The sequence below is a fragment of the Canis lupus genome, chromosome 38 (genome assembly GCF_003254725.2).
Source record: "Canis lupus dingo isolate Sandy chromosome 38, ASM325472v2, whole genome shotgun sequence".
Taxonomy (NCBI): Eukaryota; Metazoa; Chordata; class Mammalia; order Carnivora; family Canidae; genus Canis; species Canis lupus.
Window position 1 is genome coordinate 23,571,448 of NC_064280.1, and position 20,045 is coordinate 23,591,492.

At 47.3% G+C, this 20,045-nt stretch overlaps 1 protein-coding gene across 1 annotated transcript; it reads left to right on the forward strand.

Moving 5' to 3' along the window:
* The first annotated feature begins 7,173 nt into the window (after positions 1–7,173).
* On the forward strand, positions 7,174–8,120 carry LOC112642833 (olfactory receptor 6N2-like). The gene has a single exon (XM_025420638.2). The coding sequence runs from the start codon at positions 7,176–7,178 to the stop codon at positions 8,118–8,120; it is 945 nt and encodes a 314-aa protein (XP_025276423.1). The 5' UTR covers positions 7,174–7,175.
* The last annotated feature ends 11,925 nt before the right edge of the window (positions 8,121–20,045 follow it).

Here is a 20,045-nt window from a genome sequence, read left to right on the forward strand (position 1 = left end):
AATAAATAAAACCTTTTTAAAGGAAAAAAAAGGCTCTGTAATAAAGAGTTCTAATGATGAAGTGAAAGGACACAAGCTAAGTGCCCGATGCATGAGTGGGCCCCGTATTTCAGAGGCAGCGCAGGGGGCAGGTCAGAGCATGGCCCTTACTGCCTCTCTGCCTGGGCTCCAACGTTAATTCTATCATTTGCTCGCTGTGCGACCTTAGACAGTTCACTTAACTTCCCTGTGCCTCAGTTTCCTGATCTGTAAAAGGAGGACAACAGTAGAACGTTAGGCACCGTATGATCATCAGTCGCCATCTCTTCAAAGGTTCTCCACAGACGCTGCTGCAGTGGAAATCTCTGCCTGTGAGGGTGTTTAGTTCCACACGTAGCTCACATTTTTTTAAAAAAAGATTTTATTTATTTATTCATGAGACACAGAGAGCAGCAGAGGCGCAGGCAGAGGGAGAAGCAGGCTCCGTGCAGGGAGCCTGACGCAACCTCGATCCCGGGATCCCAGGGTCACGGGCTGGGCCGAAGGCAGCGCTGAACCCCTGAGCCCCTGGGGACCCCCGCAGCTCACATGTCTATTTCGTGGACTCCAGAGGAATCGGCGACACTGCAAGGCAGGCACCGGCTGCGGCCGCGGCCTCTCCTCCCTCCTTCGCGCTGCCAGCCTCGGCAGGAGGGTCGGTGCGCCCGGTGGGGCCTTTGTTCTCGGGCGGCGGCAGCGGGGAGCCTGGAGGCTCCTGGGCCCTGCGGCGGCCTGGGTCGGCCTGGGTCGTAGGAGTTGATGGCCCTGTGGTCTCGTCTCTGTGGGTCTACTCCGCGGGGCGCCTGGGGCTCCGGATCCCGTTCTGGAGGCATCAGCGGCCACCTAGCCCCTGGAGGCAGCCCGCTGGCCCGTGGCGCGGGGCTCGGTGTCCACGGACTGAAGAACCGACCCCCGAACCCGCAGGCGTCCCGGAGAGTCAGGGCCGCGGGTCGACAGCCGCTCGTAGCCGCAGACGGGACGTTACCTCAAGCTCTTCACTGCTCCTAGTCCCCTCGCCTTCGTGTCCCCAGCTCTCCCTTTTTGAGACCCCCTCGCCGTCCTTCCCTCCAAACTACAAAGTGTAGGTCGGGCCTAGCACAGCGGGCAGCTGCCTCCCACCCCACCGAGGCCCACGAGGGAGCCGCGCCCGGGCTGCTCGCCTCTGGCCGGAGTTCTGTTCAGCCGACGGCTTTCTACAGTCGGCATCAGTTTTTCCGATGTGAGTTAAATGTGTGAGAAGCACAGGCTCTTTGGGATGAGCGTTCAAGGCCAGGCTGGGCTCTGTGCGCTTGGCCACCGATGGCACCTGGATGGGCTCCAGCGAGAGCAGCACGCTCACTGCTGCCGGGCCAGGCTCTGTGCCCACGGCCCGGCTGCCTGCCTAGCGCGGGCGCTTGTTGCTCCAGCTAAATGCATCAGAGAGCAAAGAGGTGCCATTAATAACTCCTCTGGAACATCAGGGGTGCTACACTAGAGTCCACGGACATAGGACTAGAGTGTATCATCTAAGTAAGGTAGTTTTTTAAAAATATATATATATAATTTTCTTTGCTTCAGCAAATGATATTCCTGAAGAGTTGGACAACCGAGCAGTCAGCAAGTACTTCCATACAAAAGACTTGCTGCCCACCTTCCCAGCCCATCTGTTCCTCATCCCCGTGCTGATAGGAAACCACCTGTAATGCTTCTTCCTGTAGGATTACGGCGTTTCTACGGGCAAAGCCCTGAAGATGAGAATGTCTTGTAATGTCCCCGCCTTAAGCAGAAGGCCCCATACTATATACTTTATTCCTCATCCTTTGTTGTCCTTTTCCTTAATGAGAAATCTTGGAGAGCTTTCCAGTTCCATGCAGAGAGTGCGTTCCCATTTTAAATCAACCCCATGGGACTCCGTCCTGTGCTTAGCCTCACTGGGCCCCATTGAAGGACCCCTGAGTCACTCCAGCCTTTGCCTATTAAGTACAGAGCCACACGGACAACCTGTGCCTATTTCACTTCCCACGTGTGCGCACGCATGTCCGGGAACGCTGCTCCTGGCCTATAGTGCAGATGCACGGGATACAGGTAAATATGCCTGCATTTTCCTGGGAGGGGGTTATGTCACTTTGTTCTTCCATCAGCAGTGGATGAAAGTTCGTTTTCCCACAACAATATCTATAAAGTGTATTTCTAAACCTCGGTCCTCTGTAAATATGAAAATCTAGAAATAATGTCCATTGTAATTTTACTTTCAGATCGATCTCGTGTATGAAGTTGACATTTTCCTGTGGTTAAAAAACCTTAGATTTTTTTATATGATTGATTTGTGGGCCTGTCTCCCAAACTTTATGGTAAACATCATGAAGGGAAGGACTGTGTTTAACGCATCTCATTTTGCCCACTTCCTAACGTAAGGCCTAGGAGTTCAAGATGTTTGGAAGATCTATTAAATAAAAGAATAAAACCAGTGACTGTGAGTTCCCATATTTCTCACATTATTTTTGTGATACTCGATACAATTTTTCTAACACTTATTTATTTTTATTTTTTTAAAAGATTTTATTTATTTATTCATGAGAGAGACAGAGATAGAGAAACAGAGACACAGGCAGAGGGAGAAGCAGGCTCCATGCAGGGAACACAATGTGGGACTCGATCCCGGGACTCCAGGATCACGCCCTGGGCCGAAGGCAGGCGCTAAACCGCTGAGCCACCCAGGGATCCCCAATTTTTCTAACCTTTAAATCACACTTTCCAAGGACACCTTATACAGAAACACAGCTTATTAAGATGTTGAGACAAATAAAATTTTAAAATCACTTACAATGCCATTGCCTTAAAACAATTGTTCATCTGCTCACTTTTAATTTCAAATAAACAGACTTTTTCCCCCAAATATTAAACAATGATACTATGAATTTTTGAACACATCCAGTCCTGCTTTTTTCACTTATGTTTTAAGCATTTAAGTTTTAAAGATGTTTGAAGCATCTTTCACTATGTTTTAAGCGTCTGCCTGTCCACATCATGAATGACTTGAGGAAGACATGAGGTCTTGTGTCTTTCTCGTGCAGAGTAAAATGCCAGGAAAGCCGTATCTGCTGAAAGGGGATGATACAGGAGAAGACACCGCTTTCCTGGCCTGGCAAGGCCTGTACATGGAAGACTTTGGCCCTTTAATATATATTTTAATTTCTGCACTGCTGGTCCCAGATAATGTCTACAAGTCCTGTTCCTGGGTATTTACGTCATGTGCACAGTCTTGTCATCCTCTGAGTTAAGGCCAAGACATCCAGGTGTCCGAGTGCAAGTGAACATGCAACTCAGTTTCAGAGTCCGGCTCATAAAAGCCTCAATAAAAATTGACTGTGGGAATACCAATGTGATGTGATATAGCGACAGCAAAAAAAAATCATTAATGTGACCCTTCTAGGTACAGCATGATTATTCATTTGAAGAGTCTAGAGAAAAAAAAAAAAAAAAAAAAAAAAAAAAAAAAAAAAAAAAAAAAAAAAAAAAAAAAAAAAAAAAAATGAAGAGTCTAGAGAGATGAGGAATCTATACAGAACCATGAAGTGAGGATAAAAATGAAGAGTATTTTGGTACTTGGGACTGTGGAGGACACGCGATTTAGTTAAAGTCCAGTTAGAACTCTCTGCCAGGAGAAAGGTCGGCACCTCACGTGACATGGGAGGTAGGCTCAATGGTGGCTCAGATTGAACCAGGCTCTCTGTCCAAATACTTGAGAATTTTTTTTTTCCTCAGAGACTCTTCCAGTCCTGAAATTGCATTTGCACCCCTCAAAGGCAAATGTCTTCTTTCCCTTTTACTCAAAAGTCTTCGGCCCCAGCATGAAGCTTCTCTAATTGGGTCCTAGAACATTTCATGACTCCCCTCTGCTTCAGTATTGATGTACTTGTTCATGTTCTGCGGTTACCTCTTTACCTTACATTTAATTTAGGAGCTGTCTTGTTCCCACCTTTGATTCAAAACAAAGAAGATAAGTACATCTGGATTTGTGAAGGATTCAAATGCATTACTATCAATAGATAAATGCTTTTATTCCATTATTGTTCTGAATCCCATATTTATTCAGGTATATACTCACAGACAATGCTCAGCTGAGGTTAGAGCTCAGATGCTCATCTCAAGGGTTTTGATGAAAATATCAAGGGTATGAACACAAGTAAAATTAATCATGAAAGGGTAGATAAACCTCATGCAGAAGTCCTGGGTGATCATAATGGAGGTGGTGTAGGTCATGGCAGCCGTACTGGTAACGGAGACTTGGAACATGCACTTACAGCAGCATATTAGGTGCTCAATAAACCATGACGGAACCAGTGAGTAACGATAGAGACACAACAAACATGACAACATGGAGGTGGTGATGTTGGGCACAGAAGTGACAGCAGTGCCTGTACAGACTATGCTCACAGGGTGCCAAGGTTAGGGAAGAGAAGCTGGATGAAGAAACTCTTTGTAAGGGGAATTGTGAAAAGACAAAACTTTGGGGGTGTTCAAAGTGTTACCATCCATGTGTGCACAAGATTATGTGAGATGGGCTGTGTCTCTCCAGAGAAAGCTATGTGGAACTTGCAACAGCTTGTAGTCACCCACAGGCGGCTACAGCCCCGAGGCTGGACTCCAGAGCCCAAGGATCAGGGTTGCAGGGTTGAGAAAAGTCACTTGAACAACAGAACATACGTGCTTCGCTTCCCTGTGCTCAACTGCCTGCCTCAGAGGAACCCCTGGGGGAGACCTAGTCACACTCAGCAACCCTGGGGAGCACCCAGCATGGAGCCCCAGGGAGGTGAGCGTGTGCGGGAACGTGAGGTATAAGTAGGGGAGAGTCTGGGGGTGGCAAGGATGCTGAGGAGGTCGCTGTGAGTGTCACTGTCATCCCAACAGTCAGGTAATGGGCACGGAGTGGGTGGCACAGGTGAGCGTAGGGAAACAGAGGACCCGGGGAGGGTGTCGACCCTTCCTGGGGGGAGGCCCGTTAGGGTGTAGGGTGTGGGAGGAGAACTCCGGGGACCTTAGTGTAGATCACCTATCTCCACCTTCACCTCAAAAACATTTTTCAGTAGCTTTAGGGAACCACAGACTTCCAAGGCAATAAGGCCTTTATAAGACATCTATTTAAATCTTTTTTTTTAAATTGTCCATAGTTATATTTAACAGATACATATATATATTTTATACATACATATTTTTATTGGAATTTGATTTGCCATATATAACACTGGTGCTCATCCCATCCAGTGCCCCCCTCAGTTCCCGTCACCCAGTCACCCCCACCCCCACCCACCTCCCCTTCTACCACCCCTAGTTCGTTTCCCAGAGTTAGGAGTCTCTCATGTTCTGTCTCCCTTTCTCATATTTCCCACTCATTTTTTCTCCTTTCCCCTTTATTCCCTTTCACTATTTTTTATATTCCCCAAATGAATGAGACCATATAATGTTCATCCTTTTCCGATTGACTTATTTCACTCAGCATCATACCCTCCAGTTCCATCCAGGTGGAAGCAAATGGTGGGTATTTGTCTTCTAATGGCTGAGGAATATTCCAGCGTATACAGAGACCATATCTTCTTTATCCATCATCTTTCGATGGACACCGAGGCTCCTTCCACAGTTTGGCTATTGTGGACATTGCTGCTGTGAACACCGGGGTGCAGGTGTCCCGGCGTTTCACTGCATCTGCATCTTTGGGGTAAATCCCAGCAGTGCAATTGCTGGGTCGTAGAGCAGGTCTATTTTTAATACTTTGAGGAACCTCCACACAGTTTTCCAGAGTGGCTGCACCAGTTCACATTCCCACCAACAGTGCAAGAGGGTTCCCTTTTCTCCGCATCCTCTCCAACATTTGTGGTTTCCCATCTCGTTAATTTTCCCCATTCTCACTGGTGTGAGGTGGTATCTCATTGTGGTTTAGATCTGTATTTCCCTGATGGCAAGTGATACAGAATATTTTCTCATGTGCTTGTTGGCCATGTCTGTGTCTTCCTTGGTGAAATGTCTGTTCATGTCTTTTGCCCATTTCATGATGGGATTATTTGTTTCTCTGCTGTTGAGTTTAATAAGTTCTTTATAGATCTTGGATGCTAGCCCTTGATCTGATAGGTCATTTTCAAATATCTTCTCCCTTTCCGTAGGCTGTCTTTAGCTTTCCCAACTGTTTCTTTTGCTGTGCAGAAGCTCTTTACCTTGATTAACTCCTAATAATTCATTTTTGCTTTTGTCTCCCTTGCCTTCATGGATGTATCTTGCAAGAAGTTGCTGTGGCCAAGTTCAAAAAGGCTGTTGCCTGTGTTCTCCTCTAGGATTTTGATTAAATCTTTGCATCTTAGAGAAGAGAAGGTAAAGAGAGGGGAAAGGTCAGGCTCAATGTTCATTTTGAGTTAGTGGCAATGCAAGTTTAGGAAGCCAATTCCAAAAGAGAATGGGTTTTATCTTATGCCTTGTCTTTCTAGACCCACACCATGGAGCCCCGATCTCATCTGTCCACACACACCCATCTTAGGGACTTCCTGGGACAGAATTCTCTGTGGGAACCCTTCCTCAGAATTCACCACATCTACTCCTGATTCCGCTTCTGGCCTTACCATTCTGAGTTTTGAAGGGCTCTTCTCAGAGGACATTTCTTTCTTCTCTCACTATTTTCTCCTCCAGCATTGACTGAGAACATCGTTGAATTGCAGACGGGTTCCCCCAGGAGACCCAGCAGGCACAGCTGAGGAAGTATGTCCCCTTCTTCCACAGGTTAGCACAACTGACTGTTGACGACAGGGCACGCAGGTGTGGATGCTTTAGAGCACTGATGGATGTTTCCTTTGGATTGTGAGGGGATGAGCGTGAGGATTTCTGGTCTCTCCCATTTCCTGGTGGGAGATGTGGGAGGAAACCCTGGGTCTGACTCTGGGGTCACATTCTATCCACCTGGCCAAGCACCGGCTGTGCAGCAGGAACCCGGACTCCACCCCAACTGTCAGCGGGACCTTCTGCCATCAGGCCTTCAGTTCCTCTTTTGAAAAGTGAGGATTGAACAGTGTTTTGATAACATTTACATTATTTTCAGGTTTATTCATTGATACTCTTGGCCCTGGGGAATTTGTTAGGAGTAAGATTCCTACAGGTAGTGAATCTCCTGTCTTTGCCCCTTGCTCCGAGGGCTCATGGATCGGCTGAACCGCACGTGGCCGCAGACCTTCGTTCTCACGGGGTTCGGGGCCCCCGGGCCCGTGCGGCCGCTCGCCTTCCTGGCTACCCTGGGCGTGTATGTCCTCACACTGGCCTCGAACTCGTTCATCATTGTGCTGGTGCAGGCGGATGCGGGCCTGTCCACGCCCATGTACTTCTTCCTCGGCGTGCTCTCCTTCCTGGAGGTCTGGTACGTCAGCGCCACGGTGCCCACGCTGCTGCTCACCTGGCTCCGCGGGCGCCCCCCCATCCCGGTGGCCGGCTGCTTCCTCCAGCTATACGCCGTGCACTCCCTGGGCATGACGGAGTGCTCCCTGCTGGCCGTCATGGCTCTGGACCGCCACCTGGCCATCTGCCGCCCGCTGCACTACCCCGCGCTCATGAGCAGGAAGGCGCAGCTGGGGCTGGCGGGGGCCGCTTGGGTGGCCGGCTTCTCGGCGGCCCTGGTGCCAGCCGGCCTCACGGCCGCCCTGCCCTTCTGCCGGAAGCAGGTGGCCCACTACTTTTGTGACCTGGCCCCCCTGATGAGGTTGGCGTGTGTGGACACGGCCTGGCATGCTCGAGTGCATGGGGCAGTGATTGGCATGATCAACACATGCAACTTTGTGCTGATTTTAGGACTGTACGGGGGTGTCCTGAGGGCGGTGCTGAAGCTGCCCTCGGCCGCCAGCCGGGCCAAGGCCTTCTCCACCTGCACCTCGCATGTGACCGTGGTGGCCCTGTTCTTTGGCTCTGCCTTTGTTGTCTATGTGGGGCTGCCCGGGAGTCAAGCCGAGGGCACAGATAAGTGTATCGCCTTGGTGTACACCCTTCTCACCCCCTTCCTCAACCCCATCATCTATACCCTTCGCAACAAGGAGGTGAAGGGGGCTGTCAGGAGGGTCATCCAGCAGATTAGGGCCATTTTGAAAGGACCCTGATGATCTATAGACTGTTGGATTTAGTTGGTTAGTCAATCAAACAATTTGTAAAGTAATTTTTTCAAACATACTCCATATCCCAATTCAAGTGGGCTGAGTCTGGGATTGAGGCAAACCAAGAACATCGTAGACATGGCCTCTGAACACGTACCCACCCGATATGGGTGAAAGGACACATCTGAGAAAAAATAACCAAAAATAAGAATGTAGGTACAGATATTTAGGTAAACTTAGAACTTAGATGGAACTGCGTTTGAAAGAATTTGGAATAACAAAAGCTGACTGTGGGATCGTGTTCAGGATGGGATTCCTGGAGAAGCTCTGAGAATGGAGAAAAACAAGGTTAGCAAATGCAAAATGAAAGAATTCTCCGGTGATGTGGATTAAGAAACCATGGGAAGAGGGCTTGTAGAAGCACAGGGCTCCATGTTCCCGGAAATCCGTAGTTCAAGAAAGTATGAAGCTGGAGCTGGGAATTTATTGTCTACAGGGGGAGATTGGGGGTTAGAGAGGAGGGTGCTAGGGGTGCTGATAGTGAGAAGTGAGTCGTAGAAATATGCCCCGCACTGTGAGTTTGAGGTCGTCAGTTAGTCATCCGGGCAACATCATGGATGGAATCCCATGAGTGTGGAACTAGCTCTGAGAACCAAGAGGGGGTAAGAAAAAGAAGGCACGATTTCTGTTTTTAGAGAGTTTGCAGTTTTTTTTTGAAGAGTTGGTCTTCCATCCATCTCCCTCTCTCCCACCTTCCCTCTCCCTCTTCCTTTTTTTTTAAAAAGATTTTATTTATTTATTCATGATAGTCACAGAGAGAGAGAGAGAGAGAGAGAGAGAGAGGCAGAGACACAGGCAGAGGAAGAAGCAGGCTCCATGCAGGGACCCTAACGTGGGATTTGATCCTGGGTTTCCAGGATCGCACCCTGGGCCAAAGGCAGGCGCCAAACCGCTGCGCCACCCAAGGATCCCCCTCTCCCTCTTCCTGCCACACCATCACCACCATCACCATCACCACCATCACTACCACCACCATCACCACCACCACCATCACTACCACCACCATCACCACCACCACCATCACCATCACCATCACCACCACCATCATTACCACCATCACCACCACCATCACCATCACCACCACCACCATCACCATCACCACCACCACCACCATCACCCTCACCATCACCACCATCACTACCACCACCATCACCATCACCACCATCACCATCACCACCATCACCACCACCATCACCACCACCATCATCACCACCACCACCATCACCACCATCACCACCATCACCCTCACCATCACCACCATCACTACCACCACCATCACCACCACCACCATCACCATCACCACCATCACCATCACCACCATCACCACCACCATCATCACCACCATCACCATCACCACCATCACCACCACCATCACCATCACCACCATCACTACCACCACCATCACCACCACCACCATCAGCACCACCACCACCACTATCGCCACCATCACCACCATCACCACCACCACCACCACCTTAATTTCTACCATTACCACCAGTGGCATATTGACTAAAATCAAGAAAAACAACTTCCCATTTGCTCTATTGCCTCTGTGGTGGTGGGAGTTCATGAAAGTAGAGGGAAGCAGTGCCTGGATTGGCAGAAAGAGACTGAGGGAAAGTAAAAGAGCTTCATAGATGTTGATTCTGATATTTTCCCCAAGAGTCAGACCTTGAGTTCTAATTCCCTGGGAACCTAGCTGGGACTTCTCTGCAAGTTTCCTTCAGAGCAGACATGGAACTGTCTGGGTCCTCATAGGAGACACATTGTCTCAGCCATTCTATTGGAAATACTAAAAGGAAACATTTAAAAAATAATTCTTCTGGGAAGCATTTTAAAAAGATGACAGTGAATGAGTTTCGGGTTTCTTGTTTTTTCCTAATGATGTTGAGATATTTTATTTCTAATGCAAGGATGATTTGGTGTTACTTTTAACTTATTTAACTGGAAGGAACATGTATGTGTGTGGGGAAGCAGGTGCAGAGCCTATCTGAGAACTGTATCTCATAGTCCTCCATGCACTGGGGACACGGGAGGCCCTGAGTCTGCACACTGACTCTTGACCACATTGTTCTCCAGACACAGCTCCTCTGCTCCCCTCTCCTGGAGTCAGTAGCCTGTCCTTTTACCCTTTGAAGTGAACATGTTTTCTCTGATTCCCAAAGTTAATCATTCCTATGGCCAACCTGCTAGCTCTCGTAATAAAAATCTTGAGGAGACAAAGCCTCGGGTCTGAGTCCAGGTCCCAGTCTTGGTCCCCCTGTCCCCCAGATTAAAATTCATGAGACTCCGAGTCTTCCTTCATATCATTGCCTCTGACTATCCTGGCTTCGTGACATATGTGGGATGACATACAGCAGCACTGACCTCTCTCCCAAATCAGTGATCCTTACTAGAGCTATAGGATATTTGGGAATCTGTTTATCAAATGAAGATGGACTGTCCAACTTGAGGTTTTTCTAAGGACAATGTAACCTTGGCCTCAGGTCAAGTTTTCTGACCATCCAATCCAGACCTGGGCTCCATTCTCTGCTCTGACCATTGGTGGGGGTTGGGGGGGGCAGGTTTCTAAGTAAAAAGAAACCTGTTTTAATATTAAACCATGAAGGCTAATCTTACAGGAAGGAACAACAACAGCAGATATCGAACCTGTGACCCTGTCCCGTCCCTGGTCAAAGCAATTGTTGCTTTCCTACAGGAGTGGGTGGGGGTGGTAGTGGAGGGGCCTATCCGGGTGAGACACGGGGACAAGGTGTGAGTCCAGGTTAAGCCAACAGACACCGTCCGCAGGGAGGTGCACTTCTGAGTTAGGCGGGGCCCAAGTAGCCATCTGATCAAAACCCCTCTGTCTTTACAGAGGATAAAACCAAAGTCAGTAGGTGGAAATAACCAGAGCAAGATTACATGGGAATTTGAAAGTAGGCTGGGAGGGGGTCAGCACCGAGGGTCTGTAACCCTGGTCTCTGAGTTGTTGACCTGATGCAGAGTCTGCAGCCCTGACTTTTCACTTCAGGGTAGCCCAGATGCAGGAAATTCTTTTAAACAGTATTTATGTGAGCCTACAGAGCCATTACTGGAAAGGTATTTTGTTCTCTACTGTCATAAAAAAGACAGAAAATAAGAAATAATAGGTAATTTCTCATAAAAATAAGAAATTATGGGTAATTTCTCTAGTTCTTTGCCTCCTGTAGTGAACAAGTGACAGCAGTTTTGAGCTTTACCAAACATGGGGGCATTAATTAGCCGAGGAGTAAATGAGGCTCAACAGTTATCTGGAATCTTCTCAGGGAAACCATAGCCATAAATAACGAATTTTATTTGAGTGACAATGTGCATCCAAGACCTGAATGAGAAAGCTTGAGGGTGGGACCTGGCAGTTTGTGTTTCCACGAAGCCTCAAGATGATTTGGAGCAAGATCAAGGCTGAGAACCCCTGACTGACCTGATCTGAAATTGGAGGAGGCCCCAGGCATGTGTGGCCCAGCCCGCTGCCCTGCTCCCGGTGGGAGTTGGCTGCCCCTTGGCGTGTTCTGGTCTGTGCCATGGGCTGGAAGGGGGTGGTGCTCAAGGAGGAAGGACGGTCACCAGGTGGGGAAACCACAGCACGAGTACACCCACTGTCAAAGTAGGATATCCGAAAGCCCTCTCTAGGTAAATAATACACCAGGCAGATAAATACATAAGGATATAAAACATTTAAAGATAATAGTTAGCACGACTCGCCCCCTGAAGGCACATAAAGTGCAGATCAATTGGAAACATGCACGGAATTAAACTCATGCTGGGCTGTGAAATAACGTGCACTAAAGTGGATTGCCCTTTGTCCCGAAGACCTGATGTGTAGCATGGTGGCCGTGGTTAACTGTACTGCACCGTGTGTCTGAAATTTGCTAAGAGGGCAGATCTCTAGAGCTCTCTCCGAGGGGGGAAAAAAAGGATCTAGATCTCTAGAGTTCTCTCCAAAAGGGAAAAGAAATTAAAAAAGAAAAAAGAAGGAAAGAAAATGAAGTATGTGAAGTATGTGAGGTGATGGGTGTTTTATCAGCTTGATCATCGTGGCAGTCGTCTCACGGTGAACAGTCCCCCCCACCCCCTTACTCAAGAATGTTCATAAAAGACATTCTTATACATCGGTATTCAAGGTCGTTATCTAACACTTTTATAACTAATGGTGAGATAGGACACATTCGTGGTTACGGAAATCAATATTAGAAAAACACATCTTCACCCCAAATTGGCTTTTTGATGGAACAATATCTTATACAGTTTCCCAATGTGGTGTTCACGGGATTGGACCATATGCCGCAAGGTCAAGAATAGTAATGAGAGTCCAGAAGAAAGGTGGTGTGTGGCGGGGGGCGGGGGGGGGGTTGAGGATAGGTGTGACAGGGCTTCCACCAGACATCAGCTGAGTCAGATTTAATAAAATAATTCAGTTATACTCAGTGGCCTGTGGAAGTGACGGTATTCCACTTTAAGGAAGAAATGATACCTTAAACTTTGGTTTATACAGTAAAGAACTATTTCGAATGCAAACCTTTGCTCTGATGGCTTTTTAGAAACAGAACTAAAACGGGCCATGTGGGCGAGTATTAAATCCACATGAGAAGCTGAACAATATTCAGCATTTGGAATCCTGAACAGGAGATTGTAGGGTGCCTGCCGTGCTTTATAAAAAGCTCTACATAATTCCGGCTTAAAAATTGCCAGAAGGACATTTATTTATTTATTTATTTATTTATTTATTTATTTATTTAGAATCCTATGAATGGGACCAGAAGGGAGGAAGAAAGTGAATGTGATGATCACTTTAGAAATTAAAGAGCTAAAAAAAGAAAGAAAGAAAGAAAGAAAGAAAGAAAGAAAGAAAGAAAGAAAGAAAGAAAGAAATTAAAGAGCTAAAAAGAAAGAAAGAAAGAAAGAAAAAAGAAAGAAAGAAAGAAAGGGGGATCCCTGGGTGGCGCAGCGGTTTGGTGCCTGCCTTTGGCCCAGGGCGCGATCCTGGAGACCCGGGATCGAGTCCCACGTCGGGCTCCCAGTGCATGGAGCCTGCTTCTCCCTCTGCTTGTGTCTCTGCCTCTCTCTCTCTGTGTGACTATCATAAGTAAATAAAAATTAAAAAAAAAAAGAAAGAAAGAAAAGAAAAGAAAAGAAAAGAAATTAAAGAGCTGTTCTGAACTTCCATAATTTTTTCTCTTGGAAAAAGCAAGGCCACTTTTGGGGGGCAGGGTAAAGACTCCTTTCAGATACAGCTGAAATGATTCACCGCACGTGCAAGTCACGACCCATTCCTGGTCTCTCCTAGTGGACGTGCTTTATGACCCCCTCGGATCTACTAAATAATCTGCAAAATCAGTATTAACATAGAAACAAAACAGCTGTGGCTGTGCCTGTGGTAGACGCCAGGCAGCATTAGCGTGGGTCTTGTCTAAGAAGCTTGCTTCCACGGGATTCCTGGGGCTGGCTATTCTGAAATTCTCATGTTTCCTCTTCCAAAGGGGGCTTATCCGACATTTCTGCTGTGACCACCCGCCTCCCCAGGGCTTGTAGGTGTCATCTCTGCCACCAGCAGCTCACGCAAAGGGCCCACCAGCTCTAAGTGGCAGGGGAAAGGTGGATATGAGCTCTGTAAGGTGTGACAAGTGACAAGTGACATGACATGGGCTCACCTAGGTCAGGGGTTTAGGGTAGAGTCGGGAGGCCGTTGGACAAGTGAGCCTCACGTGCGCCCTTCCCGGGGGGACCGTGAACTCTGAGCTGGGTCAAACCTCTAGTGTGTCAAGGACTCCGCAGGGACCTCTGCAGCCTGAGGAGCAGGCTTTACTGGGTGAGAGCTCTCACCACCAAGGTGTTCAGCCAAGGCTAGCTTCCTGCTGCCAACACCGATCAGATTTCTTTGTCAATAACACACGCACACCCCCTTTGTCTTTAAAAATCCCTTTTTTTTTTGTATGAATCTTTTTTTTATTGGAGTTCAATTTGCCAACATATAGCATAACACCCAGTGCTCATCCCGTCAAGTGCCCCCCTCAGTGCCCGTCACCCAGTCACCCCAACCCCCTGCTCACCTCCCTTTCCACTACCCCTTGTTCATTTCCCAGAGTTAGGAGTCTCCCATGTTCTGTCTCCCTCTCTGATATCTCCCACTCATTTTCTCTCCTTTCCCCTTTATTCCCTTTCACTATTTTTTATATTCCCCAAATGAATGAGAACATATAATGTTTGTCCTTCTCCGATTGACTTATTTCACTCAGCATAATCCCCTCCAGTTCCAACCACGTCGAAGCAAATGGTGGGTATTTGTCGTTTCTAATGGCTGAGGAATATTCCATTGTGTACATAGACCACAGCTTCTTTATCCATCATCTGCCGATGGACACCGAGGCTCCTTCCACAGTTTGGCTGTTGTGGCCATTGCTGCTATAAACATCGGGGTGCAGGTGTCCCAGCGTTTCACTGCATCTGTATCTTTGGGGTAAATCCCAGCAGTGCAATTGCTGGGTCGTAGGGCAGGTCTATTTTTAACTCTTTGAGGAACCTCCACACAGTTTTCCAGAGTGGCTGCACCAGTTCACATTCCCACCAACAGTGCAGGAGGGTTCCCCTTGCTCCACATCCTCCCCAACATGTGTGGTTTCCTGCTTTGTTAATCTTCCCCATTCTCACTGGTGTGAGGTGGTATCTCATGGTGGTTTTGATTTGTATTTCCCTGATGGCCAGTGATACGGAGCACTTTCTCATGTGCGTGTTGGCCAAGTGTGTGTCTTCCTCTGTGAGATCTCTGTTCATGTCTTGTGCCCGTTTCATGATGGGATTGTTCGTTTCTCTGCTGTTGAGTTTAATAAGTTCTTCATAGATCTTGGATGCTAGCCCTTGATCTGATAGGTCATTTGCAAATATCTTCTCCCATTCTGTAGGCTGTCTTGCAGCTTTATTGACTGATTCTCTTGCTGTGCAGAAGCTTTTTATCTTGATTAAATCCCAATAGTTCAGTTTTGCTTTTGTTTCCCTTGCCTAGGGAAGGCCTTTTCTTAATTCACAAAACAAACTGTTACTGAATATCTACTTTACGCAAAAAGAAAAATGCCAAGCACCGCACGATGGTATTAAGCAAACTTAGTCTTTGTCTTCACTGACTTCATCCTTTACTGGTAAAAAGAGAGAAATAAGCATATAAATAATTGAAGTGTGTGCTAGGAAAAAAATCGCCAGGCTGTGGTGAGCAGAATAAAGGTTGGAAGGTGGGGTGCTTATGGAATGTGCGCAGGTAGGACGTCTTCGAAGAAGAGAGGTTAAGGTGAAGACCGAGGAATTAGGAGGCCCCATCTTGGAGGAGGGAAGCCCAGACAGACGGGCACAATGACAGGATTTTGTTGTGGAGTACGCTAAGCAGAGTGGAGTGTGATTCAAACACTTAGGGGATGTCGCTGATTCCTATATTTATATTAAATCCTGGTAATTTTGTTACTATTTTCAGTAAGAAGGACAGCAACAAGCCCAAGCTAATCTGAGAAAGATCAAGTGGTACGTTGAGAGACTTCAACATCCCTGTAGCTCAGTTGGCAGGTCTTCGGCTGGAAGGAAAGGTAATCGAGGCAGGACATGAAAGCTGTGTTCCAGTATTTATGAAACTAGAGTCACATGGAGCCCAGAAGGTTGCTTCATGACCAATGTGTGGGAGTGACACGGACTTGGGTTTTACTCAAGGAAACTAAAATTTTAACGATACAGATAGGTCCTTTTATTGTGTGATACAGTCAACTCCTCAATGGGGAAATTATAAATTAATGTTGGAAACACTAGAAAGGAAAATACTATAATAACAGGGAGGGGGGAAGAAAAAGTGTATGGATCACCGTGTGTGAACTAGACTTTATATTCCATCTTTTATGTATTTTGCCTGAGGAAGAGAAAGACATTCAAAGCCAGCTATGGTGTCACCAGGATGCCAACATCAGACTAGGTCCCTCTGGGATCGGATAACATTAGAAAAAAAGGGAAAAGGTCACTTAATAATCATGTGTAAGCATGTACAAAAACGAGATCACTGTACAAAACATAAAAGAAGAACCTCAGTCTCCTGGCAAATATGAGTGACCGTTGCTTCTCTATCAATCACAGCTTTCACCTACCTGCTGGGTGGGACTCATTAAGATGCCCAATTATAGAAATCTCTCCAGGAAGTAACTGGCAGGATCCAATTCAGACCAAGCCGTGCTCCCTTGCTCAGACCACCCAACAGGAATCCATGAATCCTTTAAAAATCGGCTCTAACACCCCCTTACTGGAACCCTGTGTTGAGGGTTGACCCCCTCATTGTGTTGAGAGTGTGACCCCCTCATTGTGGTCAGCCAGTGGTCCATCCTTCAGCTGGAAGGCATTACCAGGCCCTAAATAGTCTCTCTCTAAGGATGAAGAAACTAAGACTGTAAGATAAGTAACTTGGATGTGGTTACAGAGTTATTTTGAGGAGTTTAAATCTACTACAGGAAGCAGGAAGGTATATAGACACATTTGAGAACGAATGCGGTCACCTTCTGTGTTCATCTCACTTAACCCTCGCCACACATGTTTATCCAGGGACGACTTAGACTCAAAGACACACGTGATTGCCAAAGGGTGTCTGGCAATGAGCTGGGCTCAGGAGTACAGGCCTTGAAACAGGCTGCACTTAAGACCTTGGCAATGTACCTTCAACTGCTACCAACATTTCTGAGCTTAGAAGTGATGAGCACAGTTCTGGAGTCTGAGCAGGGACACTGCCAGCTGTGTGACCTGGGCCACATCATTAAACTCCCTGTGCCTTGGTTTCCCCAAATGTGAAATGGGAATAACAACTGTGTCACCCTCACAGAGCAACTGTGAGGATCCTATTGGTGCACGCATTGCACTTGGACAGGTACGTGTGACCTAGCAGAGGTTCAGTAAACCGGTATTTTCTCAGAGCTGAGGTTGACATGAAGGTTTCTGAAGCTCCAAGACCCATACTTCCCCACCCCCCAACCCCCAGAATGGGTAGCTTGAGTTAGAGAGGCTTCCTAAAGGGAAAGCCATGCAGGGCTGGATCCAGCACATGATCAGGGGAAGTAATTAGTTGGAAAGATGTGGGGAAATACAAAGTCCCTTAGGACTTGTGAGGCCAGATAGGAAATACAAGGGTGTGTGTGGTTGTGGGAAGAGGGGGGCATGTTTTCAGAGCCAGAGTCCAAGAGTCTGTGTTAAGAAAAAATAAATTTATTATTAAAAAAGAAAAGAAAAAAGAAATGAGAGATGTAAAGCCATAACGAGATAAAATAAATAAATAAATAAATAAATAAATAAATAAATAAATAGACTATGCCAGAATACTCTGAGATGCTAGAAATCAGCTTTGTCTTTAATAAAAGTGATATATTAAGTGAAAAAAAAAAAAAGAAGTCAGTGGCGATGGGGAGACGGGATGTGGAAGGGGTCATGAGACAGGAAGCATTTGGGAGAGCTGCTTAGAGCCCATGTGGTGGAGGGCGACGTGGCATCCGTCCAGGAAGCCTCCCTGGAGGCTGGCCCTGATGCTCACCTGCCCCTGGGGCTGGTGGTCTCTCTCTGTCTGCGTCCCCTCGTGGCCTGAAGCACTCAGAGTTGGCTCAGGGGACCCTGCTCCAGGGGGACAGGACTATCTGAAGAGGAGAAAAGGCTCCTAGATCCAGCCTTGGTCTCCCACGTATGTCTGAGCCCAGCAACACGGAAGCAGATGCAGGCGACTTGCAGCTGCCGGTAGGTGATCCGAGGGCCACGCCAGCCGTGCAGGTTGGGGCTCTGAAAGGTGGGACTGATAACAAGAGATCTGAAAAGAGCTAATATTTTGAAATTGCAGAGTTGGCTTAGTGGAAAGATGACTTAAATAAGGACTTGGAGGGTCTGGTTTTGAGAATCCTACACGACCAGATTGGAAGGGACTGGGAAGGCCATCCTGCCCATCATCCTCCCCGTTTGATACTTAAATTCACTCTACAACCCAGAGGGTGACTAATTGTGCTTACACCTGCTTTGAAAATGTTGAGAGACAGGAAGCTGCCCTGGGTGCTGCCACAGGCTGGCTCTGTGCTGGCATGAGGGCAGATAGCAGGGTCTTCCGAGAAAGTCACTCATGACATGGGAACAGTGACTACAAAGATCTAATGAGGTGTATCATCCCGGGAGCAGCTGGATTTGAAAAGACTTGACCTAGAGAGGGCTGTATGCAGGCTCCCTAACTGGGGGGTTAAAGACACTTGCTGACGTTAGAATTTTAGATCTAGAGGACGGATGCTTCTGGAATCGTTCTACGTTTGCCTTGACAGTTGTCTTCAGAAAAGTTAATTGGTAGAAAGGTAAAAGATCATCAGTTATAATTGCTCCACACCAAGGGTGATCAAAAATACTAGTTGAGCTGAATTTCTTGGGTTCTTTAACAGGATCGGGGGGAGGGAGGAAGGGACGCAAGACGAAATTTGCCCGGCTGAGTTCCTTTAGGGACGCTGAGCTCGAAATGCCAAGGTCACCACCAGAAGGGTGTGTTCAGGTGAAACTAAAAAATACAACTTAAATTCAGGCTACAAAAAATGTCAAGCACGTCCAGAAAGCATTAGCTGAGCTCACAGGCCTGTGCTTGCTGTCCTGGGCAGTGGCGGGGATGTACCTCTGTTCCCAAAAATGCTGCATTTACACCCAACGATCTTGCCAGTTTCTGGGGGAGACAGACTGGTTTCAAAGGAAATGCAGTTTGTTAAGTGGGCTCTGAAACCCTGGTAGAAGGAATCAGGAACTTTTTCCAAGGGAGTCAGGAAAGGCTTCCAGAAGAGCTGACGTTGACCTGATTTTGAAGGACGAGAAGCAGTTGCCAGATGAGGGGAAAAGAGAGAGGGGTGTGCGCCAAGCAAACGGCTAAGAGGGGCACAGATGCCAGAAACGCAATGAGGCAGAGATTTCTATTTTAATGTTATTTATCTTTTATCATTAGAGAGCTGAAGGCGCAGCCCCTGTAGATGCAAGAGGTTCGAGAAGAGCCCCTTACGCACTAGGCTTTGAATCAACCGAGCATATGTTAAAATGGGTTCGAGAGCGATGCTGGGGTTGGGTGGGTGGTAGGAGCCAAGGGGAACATGGTGGTAGGGGGGGCTCTGCGGGTTATCAAATTAATTAGTTTGATTAAAAAATTGGTTTCATTGAATACGTTGCATGTGAAGGCCACCGTACCAACTATTAGGATCACAAAATAAGTAAGACAGGGCAGATTGTCTGGAAACTAAAATTTGGAAGCCTTCTCCAGACGCACTGTGATGCACGCAGGATACGGCGGGGCTGTCACCGGCTACCATTTTTATGCATTCGTAGTCACAGTGCTTGTGACATTTTCTGTTGGTGCTCTCTCTCTCTCTCTCTCTTTGCATTTGCATCACACTGTGCTCAAAAACAATTAGAACATGCAACACTTTCTTTGGCACAAAATTCCACCAAGCCAGCCATGTGTTCCCCACGTCTATTGATGGTCAATTTCCTGAACATGCAGGATGTGTGCTTCTTGCCCCTTGATGGGGTCCTTTCTGAGTCGTGAAACACCCCAGTTATCTTCCCACCAGCAGCACCCACAAGGCAAACTGACCCCTTTGTCTCTGAGCTGGAGGTTAGAATGATTAACCATCAGTGATGTTCCAGAAACTACGTCTGTCTAGCGAACATTCATCCTAAGGGGGTAAGGTCCCAAGTCACTGGGCGAACTTCCCAGTGGTGTCACCACAGAGGGGAACATGCACTTCCCTAAGGCCGGCTGCTTCCTGCTGGGTGCCTGCTCACGTGCATTTTGTCTGAAATGTTGATTTTCTTCTTTTAGCTAAAGAACTGGAACATTCAGTT

Bases quoted from the DNA above. Each gene is read 5' to 3' on its own strand.
- LOC112642833 (XM_025420638.2), top strand. From the start codon at position 7,176: ATGGATCGGCTGAACCGCACGTGGCCGCAGACCTTCGTTCTCACGGGG.